The sequence below is a fragment of the Rhodamnia argentea genome, chromosome 7, assembly GCF_020921035.1.
Source record: "Rhodamnia argentea isolate NSW1041297 chromosome 7, ASM2092103v1, whole genome shotgun sequence".
NCBI lineage: Eukaryota > Viridiplantae > Streptophyta > Magnoliopsida > Myrtales > Myrtaceae > Rhodamnia > Rhodamnia argentea.
The window spans coordinates 21,235,386-21,249,239 of NC_063156.1; the positions used below are offsets into that span (position 1 = coordinate 21,235,386).

Consider the following 13,854-nt stretch of genomic DNA (forward strand, 5'->3'; position numbering starts at 1 on the left):
CCATCACCTTGTGCTTAGCTCTTTTGCATTGATTTCTAGACACGTTCACACCTACTTCCTTTTTAATTAGTTGCTTCAATCGAGTCTTGTTTAGCTCTGGCATGGCCTTAATGGTATTGAAAAAGTGCTTGGCCAACCACACACTTGTCACTCTATTATTACGAAAATCGATACCACGCTTATGCTCTTCCTGGAGTAACCAGATTTGAAATGAGTCGGTTCTTCTATCCAATGCAGCATATATCATCCATGGACAATTATCTTGTGCACATTTCACCCTAATATAGTTCTTCGTATTTCAAATGAACTTCAGATTCCTCTGTTGAGTGATTGAATACTTTATGATAGTCTCTCTCAATTGTTTTGCATTATCAAATCTCATTGATAAGCAAAACAAAGGGCTTGTAGAATTTGAATCGTAAGAAGGGTACTTACTTGACCTTTTCCCACTTTGAAGTGCACCATCTTCATTGTCGTCTAAGCTGCTGCGATCATTCTCACTACTTTCCTCATTTTCTGTATCATCAGCATCATTGACAGCAGCTCCATCTTCCCTACCCGCTGAAGTACCCTCATCAACTACCCCAACTTGTCCTTCTTTCCGTTGTTGAAATGCTCTTACTTTTTCTCTTGCTTGTGCAATGTCTACATCATCAACATCACTTGGGCATTGTGTATGCAGCAGTATTTCCTCATCTTCATCACTGGACAATGCAACTTCCCAAGAGCTCACATTTATTCGAGTCGATTCTTCGACTCACGTGTCTTCACCATCGGATATGCCACCAATTCTTTCAAGTTGCCGACACAGCTCTAACACGCGAGCTGTATGGAAAGCATGATTGTCCTCCGCTTGTAGATATTTTTCTAAAGCGGATGCATCCCCATCCCGAGTTTCCACATGAGCTTCCAAAATTGCTTCCCCACCTCCATTGCCATCAACATACATAGACACCTCTTGACCATGAAGAAAATAGTAAATAACATCCCTAACACCACTATCATCATGCATGAATCTCATTCCATCCTTCGGACTCTGACCGGGTATTACATAATATAGTTTAGTAATTTTGCATTGCAACCGTTACACTATATCCTTCTTAAACTCTTTATAAGACAATCGACTCACACTAATGAGGACAAAAGCTACATCTCCACCGACATATTTAGTCTCGTTATCTCCAATTATAAACTTCCCACCGTAGAAAACTTTGACCGGCCCAGTCGTATCACCCATGGTAACACTGTTGATTCAGAAAATAATTATTTCTATAACAGACACCACAATGCAAGCTATGTTGACACTGCATGAAAGATAAAATATATTTTTTATATAACAAGGACCACAACACAAACCATGTTAATAGTGCAATATAAAAGAAATAATTTTTATAGCATTCTCTATCATCTGCTAACAATTTCGCTAGCATTTGTAGCCAATTACAATCAGTTTTTTCCCCATCACGGGGACTACAACAATAGAAATCTTTAACAATGCGGTTATAAAAAAACAATCTTTTTTTATAATGGGGACCACAACCCTCGACACTGCCCAAAAGAAAGAATAATTTTTTCCATGACAGACAAGGACCACAACAAAGCAAAGACACGACAACTTCAGCACTCGGTCCCCACTACCCCATCACATTCGGTAAACAACAATCTCGTTGTCCGCCGGTGGACACAAAACGACATAAGCTACAACTCAGAAAATGAAACTCACCTTTATACTATGCCAACGAGACCCTAATTTTTCCCTCCAACGGATCGCCTTTCTCGCCTTTTCTTTCGCTTTCACTCACTGTCAATAACGCTAAAATGAATAAACATGTGTGTCGTTTATTAATCACTTCACACAAACAAAAAATCACTTACATTTGCTTGTGTCGACCCCGGTTCGTCACGTGACAAACACTTCCTCCGCCTTCGTAGACTCCGACATGAATCACAAGAATAGAGTAGGGCCTTCGATCGATTTGCTTGAGATACTAAAGATTGATGAAGATCAGAGCCCTAATTTGATTTGGCGAGCGTCGAATCTATCGGACAGAAATCGATTTGCGAGAGGGAAGGTTTGGAGCCCTAATTTTCCTCGAGCCGGTTTTGATCGTTCTCTCTCGATCTCGAAAGCGGGTTTAAGAGTTGATCGTGCGGCGTCGTTTTCTCTTTAAGAAGGACACGTTGGAGAAGAATTTGCACGGTGGATCTGTAATTCTTTTTTTAATTTCCACGTCACAATAAAACATTAAGTAAAAAGTCCACGTAGGATGTTTTGCCGGAGATGGCACTCAAGTGATCCCTTTTGCTCCGATTTGGTACTTAGGTGATCGAAAAAAAAGTTGTGGCACTCAAATGATCGCCGTACAAAAGTTATGAAACTTGTACTATACTTACCCCGTCAAAAGAGGATGCTAGTTATGTATATACACACGCGCGATCAAGAAGGGGATGGTCGGTTGCACGAATCCGATAAAAAAAAATAAAGAAAGAAAAAAAAAAGAGAGAAAGAAGAGATACCCGGTTTTTTTCATAAGTTAAAAGTCGATGATCAATCCAAGTTCTTCATAATATGTCGAGACTCTTTCAAATGTTAAAAAGGTTCAAGCGATAAAAGAATAAAGGGACGTGATCGTACATCCCAAATGGTCTATTAAATAGCGAGATTGTTGAGATACCCGACTTTACGGCCGAAGACCCAGCCTAGTGCCGTCGGAAAAGCGACCACCTTGATAGTCAAGTGAAAAATTGGAATGAATGGGGTGAACAACCATAGCCTCAAGCATAAGTTCCTGAGATTGTGGCTATGAGTTTAGATATTTTGATAAGTGTGAAATACCTAATTGTTAAGGTTTAGTTTCTTAGGTTGCGTAGGGTAATACTCCGTAAATGTGTATGGTGAAAAAGTATTCCCAAAGTGTTCCAGGAATATTTTTGAGAAACAGAAACAAGAAACAAAAAAACTTGCTTCTATGTTCTTGAAACACTTTTTAGAAATACATTTATAACATTTTTTAGAAACAATTGAGAATAATTTTATTTTTGAACACACTCTTTTCTCTTTTGTTCTTGCACGATGTTGACACCTCATTTTTTATCATTTTATTTTAAAAAATTAATTAAAAATACCAAAACAATTCATAAAATTACAAAATCAACCTTGGAAGCTTTGGCCTAACCTTAAGAACCAATTTTGAACAAAAAATATTTTTCGTAATTTTTGACATTTTTTGGATTTATTTTCATTATAAAAATATTCAAAAATCAGGAAAAATAGTATTCGTGGTCAGAAAAATGCGTAAACATAGTTCATATTTTTATTTTAATTTCCTTTTCATTTTGGACTCTTATAGTTTTAAAATTCAGTTTGGGACCACATTCCTCTTCATTGAACATAATCGTAAATTGACTAAAATTTTCATTTTAAATCATTTTAGCCAAAAATTTTTACTTTTAGAGTCATGACATGAGACTTTGATAACCTGCATCTCATTTCAGTCCTCATGTTTGGAAAAATTTCACAATTGGACTAAAAGGACCTAAACGCACAAATATTTTTCATTTTTATCCCCGGTTTTACTCAAAGTGCAATTAATATTTTTTTAGGGGTCCGCATTTATAGGTAATCATATTTTTAACTATTTAGGAACATTTACGTGTAACTCATAATTGTAATTTTTCATATCTATAGAAAACATATTTGATGTTCTCGTTGTCCAATTCCAATTCGTCTTCTCTTTCAATTTTTTTTTTTATAGTTGATCTCATCCATATTGTAATTCATAAATTGTGCATACCATTGGTCTAATTTGATTTAGTAAATTGAAAAAATGAGATTTAATTTGATTTAGTAAGTTAAAAAGATTAAGACATCTTAATTTTAATATATATAGTCCTCTTAATTAAATGAAAAAAAATTAGGAACAATTTTTTGCAGTTACCAAACGCGTTTCTTTTTTTTTTTTTTTTCGAGAACAAAAACTTTATGCAGTTACTAAATGCGTTTTTGTTATTTTTTTTGTTCCGGGAACATAATTTTTTTTGCAGTTACCAAACACATTTTTTTTTTCAAAAATCGTTGCCAGGAACAGAAACAGGAAAAAATATTTCTGTTCCAAAAGTTATTTCGAGAACAGAAACTATCATACGCAGCCTTAGTTTGTGGAAATATATATTATTGATGGGTTTTATAACTCTCTTACAGTAACTAGATTACTTCTCTAATAAATATAAATAGAGATATCCTAACGTTGGTTATGCTTGAGACTGTGTCATTCAGATAGAATGATAGTCGTGTCATATCTCCTATATTTATACGGGTCGGGTGTAATATGATCAAATCTTTTGTCTCCTTTGAAGTTCGAGTTGATTAGCTCCAGCTTAAGTTTCATCAATCGGTAGTGTATCATCCGTAAAAGCCAAACAAAAAGGAGCATGGTTTTGAATGCATGTCGTAAGCTCATGCATAATCAAATAAAAAAGACAGGCACCCAAAGCTAAGCTATGTTACAACTGTTTCACTACTGTAATTTGTCAGCATAGAATTTTGGAACAAAGTATAACTTTTAATGTATATGATTACGACAATTGCAAAGTTGGTGAAAAATCGTTTTAGGAAAGATGAATCGAATCGGATGAAACATTGGTTACAGCGGTTCACACTCTTATGCTTTCATAGCAAGACATGGGTAAGATGTTTGCATCTTTACTTGTTTAAATAATTATGCTTTTAGAGTTAGTAGGATATCTCTTCCGAGCGCGGAGAGCTTGTCAATCGTGGTTGGGCCTCGGCACCGAGGTCCCGAGGATTGGGTCTTGGCCCGAGTATTGGGGTCCCGAGCCCAAGCATTGAGGTCCCGAGCATGAGCCCCGCCTTGATAGACACGGGCATGGGCACGAGGGTCCCATGTCCAACCTCAATGGACCTAGGTCTAGGCGCCGTGGTCCAAACCCTACCTCGATGACCCGAGCATGGATGTCGAGGTTCGAGACCCGGCCTCGATGGAGAAGGACGCGATATAGGAGTCTCGGGCTCGGGCAACAACATTTGAGCATTGGGCCTAGCCTTGATGGATTCAAGCCTCGGGTGCCGGGGTCTCGATCTGGGGATCCGGGATTTGGGGTCCAATCTCAATGGACTTGGGCCCAAGTGTCTAAACCCAAGCCCCGCCTTTGTAAACCCGTGTCGGAGCACCATGGAGCGGGCACGGGCATCGGGTTCTCAAGCTTGACCTATGTGGACCCAAGACCTCGTGCTCGAGAGCCAAGAAACCGAGCTGGAGATCATGGTGCCCAAGCCGGGTTCCCTGGCTATTCATATGCAAGTCTATTTAACATTTTCCTTGCCAAACGATAGGAAATAATTTTCAGTTCATTTTAAAGTCTTAGACAAACACCGAAACATATTATTATTTTTCTGGAAATTGATTTTATAGGAAACATTTTCAGAAAAATACCACATTTTTTGCAAAACAACGGAATCTTGGCGTGTGTTTGTTTTAGTGAAAGTGTTTTCTAGGAATTGATTTTCCAAACTTTCACTCGTTTGGTTTGCCAAAAATGGCTTATCAATGCAAAACACTTTCCGGTCAACAAAAAATTCATGCATAAAATTGAGTAAGTGAATTCCTAAATCTAAAGAGGTAAAAATGCCTTCTCTAATTGCTCATTTCAAATATTTTAATATTTTACTTGTTTATTTTATTTTACATATTTTACATTTTACGTTCTATATTTTTCTTTTTCTAGGCCGGCGACCGGCCATAGAACCGGGCCGATAAGCTCCGGGCTCGCCAGAGGCTAGTGACCAACGAGTTGGAGCTAGCCCATGGCCGCACTAGCCTCCGGCCGCAGGTGGCTGGGTGCGGTGTGAAAAGAAAAAGAAAAAGAAAGTTTAAAAATAGCGTGAGATAAAAGTCGTGAGATCCAAATACCAAAAAACGTTTTCGATCGTATATTATCGTACATAAGAAAATTACTTATTTTTCACGAAAACATTTTCTTTTCTTCGTTTGTACAGTTTTCTCCCGATCAAAGCAGTCTTGAAAATAATTTCTTTTACGGGAGCAGCTATTTTCTTGGAGGCCCCACCTCCCTTTGCCGTTCCCCCCTTAGATCATCAAATCATCGCACGCAAATATCTACCAACACGCCAAAGCAAAGTTTCGTTTCTAGAAGATTCCTTCCCTCTGGATTCTGTGTCGTCTCCTACCTCTGACCCGAACCGATTTCAATCGATTCAATCCCTCGATCGCGCATCGCCTCTAGGGTTTCCAACTCGCAGGAACCGGAACGGGAGAAAGAGAGGCTGATCATGGATTGGGGGAGCGTGACAGCGGAGGATCTTATGGACGCCCTTCGCGAGGTGGACTGGTCGTTGCCGCCTCGCCCCTTGCCCGAGTTCTTCTCCAGGTTCACCGTCCCGAGATCTTACGCCAAGTGGAGCAGCCGGCTCAAATGCAACCTCTACTAGTACGATTTCCTTCCCTCATCTTCGTTGAACCTGTAAGACCTTTGTTTGCTCGTATCACGAGTTCTTAGCCGTGAAACGGAGGGGGCGGATCTGAGGTATTGTGTTCGGGCGACAAAATTGGAGTGCTCTTGATAGAGTTTGTGTTGATCACGAAATGAACTGATTCTTACCGTTTGAATTCTGTGCACGGCCTTATTGTTCCGAACTTTGAAGAGAAGAGTGGAGAATTTCAGAGAATCTTAGTCATGCTTGATTTTGAATGACTAGGTTTTTTGTTTTTCGGTTTTGTTCTAGCTTAAAATGCGATTTTGAGCACTATTGGATTGGTTTCTAATTCAGATCACCTCTTATTTGCATGGGTAATTGCAAAATCTCACTAAATTTAGAGTAGCTAAAACTGACTGGGAAAGTGATTGGGAAGCTGCCACTCTGTTCCCCTGACCAATGCTTGTGATTACAAGCTTCGGAGATAGATAGCATGTTGAGCATAAGATTTGTTTGATGCCACAATTCATTGATGGTGAAGTAGTTGATAGTGACGAGAAAAAAGGAAGCTGGGTGAAGTTCAGCTACTATTTGTTGCCGATGTATTGTAGAGAGATGTCCATTTATATATAAAGGGGTGGAGCGCCTGTGATCTGGTAACTGTTGGGAAAGTGTAACACTTAAAAAGTTGTTGACTAGTTATGGAATGTGATATTTGAGCGATAGTTAAACGCAAACCTCCATTTTCCTTTTAATGGTTTTTTCTATGGAATTGGCATTTTCCTATCTAACTACTGGTAAAATATTTTGTCCTTGCAGCTATAGGACAAACTACTTCATCATGATTGTCGTCATTCTTGGTAAGTAACTGTATGAAGGAAGATTTCTGTCCTGTTTTGACAATGGAGAATGTAGAACTATCGCCTTTTTTCCTAATTTTTGCCTAATGTTGTATCGACTGTAGCACTTGGTTTTCTCAGGAGGCCACTTGCTATTGTTGCGGCTCTTTTGACAACCCTTAGCATTGCATTTCTCAATGACAGGTTATGGTTCTCTCTCTCTCTCTCTCTCTCTCTCTCACGCACGCGCACGCATTCTCGCACACACACATCTGGTGGAGGATAGTCATCTTACTGAAAAGCATCCATTACATGATTATTTGATCTATAAAACATGTAATTGCATATGCTTGTGAGATACTAGTGAACTTAGCAGTTTGGGTTTTATATTTTCCTGTCCCAGCTCGATGGTGAATGTAAACTACATGAATCTTTGTTGCCATACTCTGTGTCCGCTGTGCCAATTTTGTCTCTAGCATTGCCTGTTGATGTCGCCGATGGTTGTTACTGCAGTTTTGCTGGCACTTTTAGTGAGAAGGTCACAAGGACTGTTAGGCAGTTTTCTCCACATTTAGCTGCCAAGATGAGGCCATCTCTCACGTAAGTTTGGGGTCTCTTATGTTCCTTAAATTTCCATTTTTTCCAGTGATTGGCATTTTTAACAATTTACTCCCCCACAGACCGGTCATCCGTGGGCGTCCATCAGCTAAAAGGGCAGTCCACATATGCGGTCAGCCACGTTGGGTTTTTGTGTTGATATTCTCTGCTGGTAAATCCTGAACTTGCCATTGGTGTTGCATAATTTTCTGAATTCTTTTTTCTCCATATCGTGCAAGCCATTCACTGATGGGTCTTTTCCTTCTCTATCCTTGCACAGTTTCACTTGTCCTGTGGTTCGTCTCCTGTGGTCTTTTAACTGTCCTTTGGGCACTTGTCATTGGACTTTCTGGTACAAATTTTACTTAGTTTAATTTAGTCGTTCTTGTACTTTGCAATTTATCTAATATGCCTCTCCATGTCTGCTTGCTCTCTCAGCCACTCTCCTCCATGCAAGTTTTAGAACACCAAACTTGAAAGCTCGCCTGAATACATTCCGTGAGGAATTTCGTGCTGTTTGGCGTAATTACAGTGAGCTGTAGTGTATCTCCCGCTTAGAAAAGAGTAAGATTTTCTGGGTAAGTTTCTTATACTTGTTTTATATTGTCTTCCATGGTTAGATAGACTATCTTTCTGTCTTTGGGGAAAATTGAATTCTCAATCATCCTTTTACCATAGAATAGCACTGTCAACTTTTTGGGAAAATTGCACCACAAATCCTAAACTTAATATAGAAAATGTGATTAAGTTACTTTTCACTTCATCCGATCTAGTCTCAACCTTAACAAAAAGTGCAGTCAATTAAACTTTTTGATTTGTTCAATTAAATTTTACCCTTAGTTGAAAGATTATAATTAAGTCCTGGATTATGTTGAGAAGTGCAATTTAAGGAAGCTATGTTGGATTATTCATTGAAAGGACTTGATTGCACTTTTGGAAAAAGGTTTAGGACTTAATTGAATGAGTTGATAGGCTTAGGACTTGATTCCATTTTGTACACAAAGTTAAGACTTCCGGCGCACTTTTCATGTCAAATTCCTTGTAATGCATGTGAGTTTGTGGTTTTCACTTGCTCTTAGATTTTTTCCTGGTCATAAATGGGAAAAATGTCTTTGAAGAGATTGAACATTGCCCTTCTTCAGAGAGTATACTGTGGGATTTTGACTGTTGCAATAAGAAAATTGTATATGCTGTTTCTTTTGTGTGGTCAGCACGATAATTTCTGTGATGCCGCTTGCCTGTACAGAGGTGGCTAAATTTGTGTCATGTTATTTCTGGACTGGATTGCTGGAGGTGGATGCTGGTTTGACTGGCTAGGCACTCCCCTTATGGGAACGCTTCTTTCCAAAAGATTATGTCACCATGGAATGGTGAAAACAATGAAATTGTTAGCTCATGGTAGCATCATAGATGCAAGGTCATCATATAGAATACCAAAACTTGAATGAAGGTTTGCTGAGGAGGATGCTATGAAATATTGTGAAAGAAAGAAGAGCAGAGTGAGACCTTTTACTTAAGGCAGTAAAAGCTGTAATCAAAAGCTTTTTTAGAGGTTGACATGTGTCTAACTCTAGCATAGCCTTTTTTGGTCAAAACTCTAGGATAGCTTAACATCTACAAGAATAACATTTCAACACACATCATGAATTCAGGGCATGACTTTTTGGAAGGAGGACAAGCAGAGTCTTATTGGACATAGGAAGCATCTGTGTAATTTTATCAGACATACGAATTGAGTGACTCCAATATAAGCAGCATTGGTGTTTGGTGGATCAAAAAATTCAAGCAGCTCTAATTTCAAAGAGTTATGGCTAAATTTTGAGTTTTATGATTTTAGATGCAGATTGAGCAAAATGTGACCTGATTCGAGTGCTTAACTAAACTACCTTTTATTTGGAGATATGAGGGTGACCACTGTCATATATGAGATTAGGCATGAAGGCGATGGCTACATTTCAAAACAAATTTTCATTTTTCCACAAGGAAAATATGACGTGCTAGACTTATGTATGCAACCATTCGATATATTCTTAATGTTAGAGAAGATATGATTGGATTTAGGGTGTGTTTGTTTAATTGAAAGGATCTTTTTGGAAACTGTTCTCATTGATTTTTGGTGTTTGACACATGGTGGTCAACCTGAAAACATTGTCAATGAATTCTCGGCAGTATAAAAGGCGGAAAATGAAGTCCTCTACTAAAAAAGAGGAATTCTTTTTAAGTTAAAAGATCTCAGTCTGGCGTTAATCCGGTAAGGATGAGGACTAGTGCACCTCTTCTAAAGCAAGCGATCTCTCTCTCTCTCTCTCTCTCTCTCTCATGTACTGTTTTCAAGTTTGCTGGATGCCTTCACAAAAAACCTTACAAGTTTTTAATAAACAATCAATATTATTAACATACGGGAATTCTTCCTTAGTAAGTTATGGCCAAAATTTTCCAACAAGGGAAAATTCCTCGAAAATGATTTTTGAAGAAACATTTCCCTTTATTATGAATCTTTATGCGAAACAAGCTGGCCCTTCTGTTGTTTGGGCTCTCATAGATACGTGGAAATCCGTGATTCTGGTCTTGATGCCAATAAACATAGTAGCTGACATCATACTAGGTGATCATCAGTCGTGGGCTGGTCTGTCTTGCAACTTGCAAATAATGGGCTGATAGGACTTCCTCATTGGGGTTATGAACAGGAGAAACTGATTAGTTCTTGTCCAATGTGCTGTTTTTGTCTTTGGCAAGTTAAGTGTCATCTGTTTTTTCCCCAGATGCCAAACATGTCAAATAATCATGAGGGCCCTTATTTGTCCTTTCTGCCCCGATCATTGATGAGCAATGAATGCCGAGAAGCTGAGATTTGGAAAAGCCAGCAATGGATTGTTGCCTTGTTTCAAATTGATTCACAATGTTCAGAAGCGAATATTAAAATGACAATGCTTCTTACCTATTTCAGCTTATTTAAAGTCAGGCTAGTATGTTGACTCCGATTGTTTTTAGGTGTTTTCCCCCAATGCTTGAAGCTTATTGATATAGTTGCAATTTCGGATGACTGCAGCCGAGACAAGCATAGTGAAATAAGTTATTTCTCGGACCGGGATCACTGGTGAAGGGCATATAAATCTTCGCTGATTCTCTGAAGGTGTAAAGTGTTGAAAGCAAAGTACTCCGCTTTTCATTTCCTGGTAAGCAAAGGCAGAAGAGCAGATACGGGTCACCATGAAGAACTCTGGGTGACCTGATGGCTCATTTAGCTTTTGAAATCAGTTTCCTTTGTGTGACATGTAACCTTGTTTGCATACCAGACAGGTAGGTTGGAAAAAAAGGAAACACAGAGAAATTTGTTACGATTATTTGCAACTTGAGATAGCACAACCTGTCTGTAACTCTTGGGAAGTTAAGTGGAGGAGATTTTCTTGAGCCTTATGCTGTGAAACAAGTCGCCGTCCCGACATTCACGGTTGTGAAAAGAACCCACAAAATGAAGGAAGAAAAGGAAATCTGCTAGACCAAAATCCAGGGAGGTTGCGGGCACAGGTAGCGAAACCCATGCAATAAGCCCCTTCGAGCTTGCATTAGCCGTGGTGTTAAGCTATGTGCTTTCCACGAGTTGTTAAAGACTTACCATTTCGGTCGACTGAATGTCAGCTCAATAGCTTAAGGAAGATGGTGAAATGGCTTTTGATAGATCTTAGCGGGATGTGAAGACCTCTGTTTTTTCTCATCATAGGATGATGGCGAGGTGAACCTTCTGACATGTTCTCCTGGAAGAGCTTAGGTAACATGTCCTGCCTGAAGGATTGGTATTTGGTAACAACGATGGCCTACCCAAAAGATACTTGTACTATGAAAGTGAACACGTTTGGCTTCATGAATGGGCAGTATGTCCGCATAAAGCGGCTCGAGCAATTCGTTCTTCCTTCAAGAAGCAGTATGTCCGCATAAAGTGGCTCGAACAATTCGTTCTTCCTTCGAGTAAAAGAGAGACGACAAAAGATGTTGGCTCGTTTAGTATTTGATTGCGTGGACATTGCTCGTAGAAGGTCGAGCTACAATTTCACTCCATAAAGCAGATCACCATCCAACGCTACTCCATGAATCTTCTACCCTGAGCCCTTTTTGTATTGCGTTGCAATTGTAATGTTCCTCTTGTAACGAGAATTCAGTGCAACTAATGCTGACGCTGATCAGGATTACTGCTTAAGGAAAAGAAGTTTGTCGCTAATTGTTATCCCCTCTACACACTTAGAATGACTGTCAAGCTGACTCAAAGATTTATGCAAGAAGATAGGAAGCGATTTCTTTTTTTTTTTTTTTTTTGGGTTAAAGTACAATATTATTTCTGTCCCGCTGAGGGTCTGGTCCGCTAATTATTTTTCCTTAAATAATCAAGTGCTCGAGCTTTCTTCATCTACAATCGATCGCTTCGCTCTGTTGCCATCAGTAATGCCATGAAAATTGCTGACGGTAATCAAGTTCTCTTCTAGGTTCCCTTTTTTGTTTCCAGCTTTCTCGCTTTCTAATTGGTTCCCCATCTGCATCGTGCGTCCGCACTCTGCCATGTTATGGAACTAATTAGCATTGACGAAAGAATTTGATTGTGCAAATCGATAAAATTAAGAACTTGATTGCTAGAAAAAAGTTAAAAGAGGGTCAAATCGGACGTGCAAATAATGAAATCTAAGGGACTAAACCTGTGAACAATCCTTTTGTTGAAGGTTATATTTCGATACGCAGAACACGTCAAAGTGGTCAAATATTGTGCTGAAAAGCTCCAACGCAAGAACGTACGCTCATTAGCAAGCTCGATTGTAAGAGTATAAAGATCATTTGAGGACCAGAAGACCAATATTTGGGAAAATTACTAAAAAAGTCTTAAATTTATTGTAGTTGTATCAATTCAGTCCTAAATTTAGCCATAAACCTTTTATAATTATGTCAATTCAATCTATCCGGCAAATAATATTTAATATTTTTTTCCAGTTACTTATTTATCTTATTTTTTTCCTGTCTTTTTTTATTTTTATTTTTGATAGGGCTGGGAAGAGGCTGACCTTTGCCGGCCATTGTGCGAGGGCTTGCGACCCCTCATCAACCATTGGCAGATCTGAGTGAGGGTCATGAGGCCTCACTAGCCACGGCAAGGGTTGCGGCCCTTGCTCAACTGCGAGTGAGGGCTCGCATCTACACAAAATAAAAATAAAAAAAGACACGAGAAAATCAGTAAAAAAAATATTTTTTAAAAAATACTAAAATACTAATAAAAATTATTTACATTAGCGCTGGTCGCACCACGTGTGCAATTTCCAATCAAAATTGGCCGAATGGACTAAATTGGCATGAATGTAAAACGTTTAGGACTGAATTGATAAAAAAAGATATAGGATTGAATTGACATAATTGCGACAGATTTAGAACTTTTATTTATAGTTTCCCCGGACATTTAGAACCATTTCCTTTCCAATTTAAAGAAATATTAGTAGCGGGGGAGTATCTGTCACGTTAGGAAGAATAATGTCCCCCGCAGGGGCAGACTGGCCCCAATTTAAGGGTCGCACGATGTGCGTCACTTTTACTCCTTCCCTCTTGTCTATGATCTGTCTGAGATCTCTCTCTCTATCTCTCTCTCTCTCTCGTCTTGCCTATAATAAGGATCATCAGAAAAAATTGTTAGTTGCCAATAGTCACTGACTTGATCGTCTCTCTGCCGTAAGTGTTTTGAGATCGATGAAGAGAGGAAGGTCATAATAAGGTCAAACATGGATGGCTTGTTGAAGTGGACACAGGCTCTTGCATCAGCATGGGGAGTCATACTGATACTGGGTCTCATCGGATGTTGCCTCAGCACCATCCCGCACCACCACGGCGACAAAACCGGCGGTTGTGCTGGTTGCACTAGCGATATCGGTGTATGATGTGTGCTCATTCTTCTTCTTCTTCTTCTGAATTGTGAACATACTGAGACCGTGTAGA

General features: G+C 39.1%; 1 protein-coding gene across 1 annotated transcript; it reads left to right on the plus strand.

Moving 5' to 3' along the window:
• The first annotated feature begins 6,102 nt into the window (after positions 1–6,102).
• On the plus strand, positions 6,103–11,305 carry LOC115734840 (PRA1 family protein A1-like). The gene is made up of 8 exons (XM_030665796.2): positions 6,103–6,468; positions 7,274–7,314; positions 7,419–7,497; positions 7,807–7,893; positions 7,974–8,062; positions 8,171–8,242; positions 8,329–8,468; positions 10,882–11,305. Exons 1-7 carry the CDS (start codon positions 6,311–6,313, stop codon positions 8,430–8,432), a joined length of 630 nt encoding a protein of 209 aa, XP_030521656.1. The 5' UTR covers positions 6,103–6,310; the 3' UTR covers positions 8,433–8,468; positions 10,882–11,305.
• Positions 11,306–13,854: the final 2,549 nt, after the last annotated feature.

Excerpts from the sequence above, each read along its gene's own strand:
- LOC115734840 (XM_030665796.2), top strand. The coding sequence starts at position 6,311 with ATGGATTGGGGGAGCGTGACAGCGGAGGATCTTATGGACGCCCTTCGC. Across the intron at positions 7,315-7,418 it reads CATGATTGTCGTCATTCTTG|CACTTGGTTTTCTCAGGAGG; the intron begins GTAAGTAACTGT and ends TATCGACTGTAG. Across the intron at positions 7,498-7,806 it reads ATTGCATTTCTCAATGACAG|TTTTGCTGGCACTTTTAGTG; the intron begins GTTATGGTTCTC and ends TTGTTACTGCAG.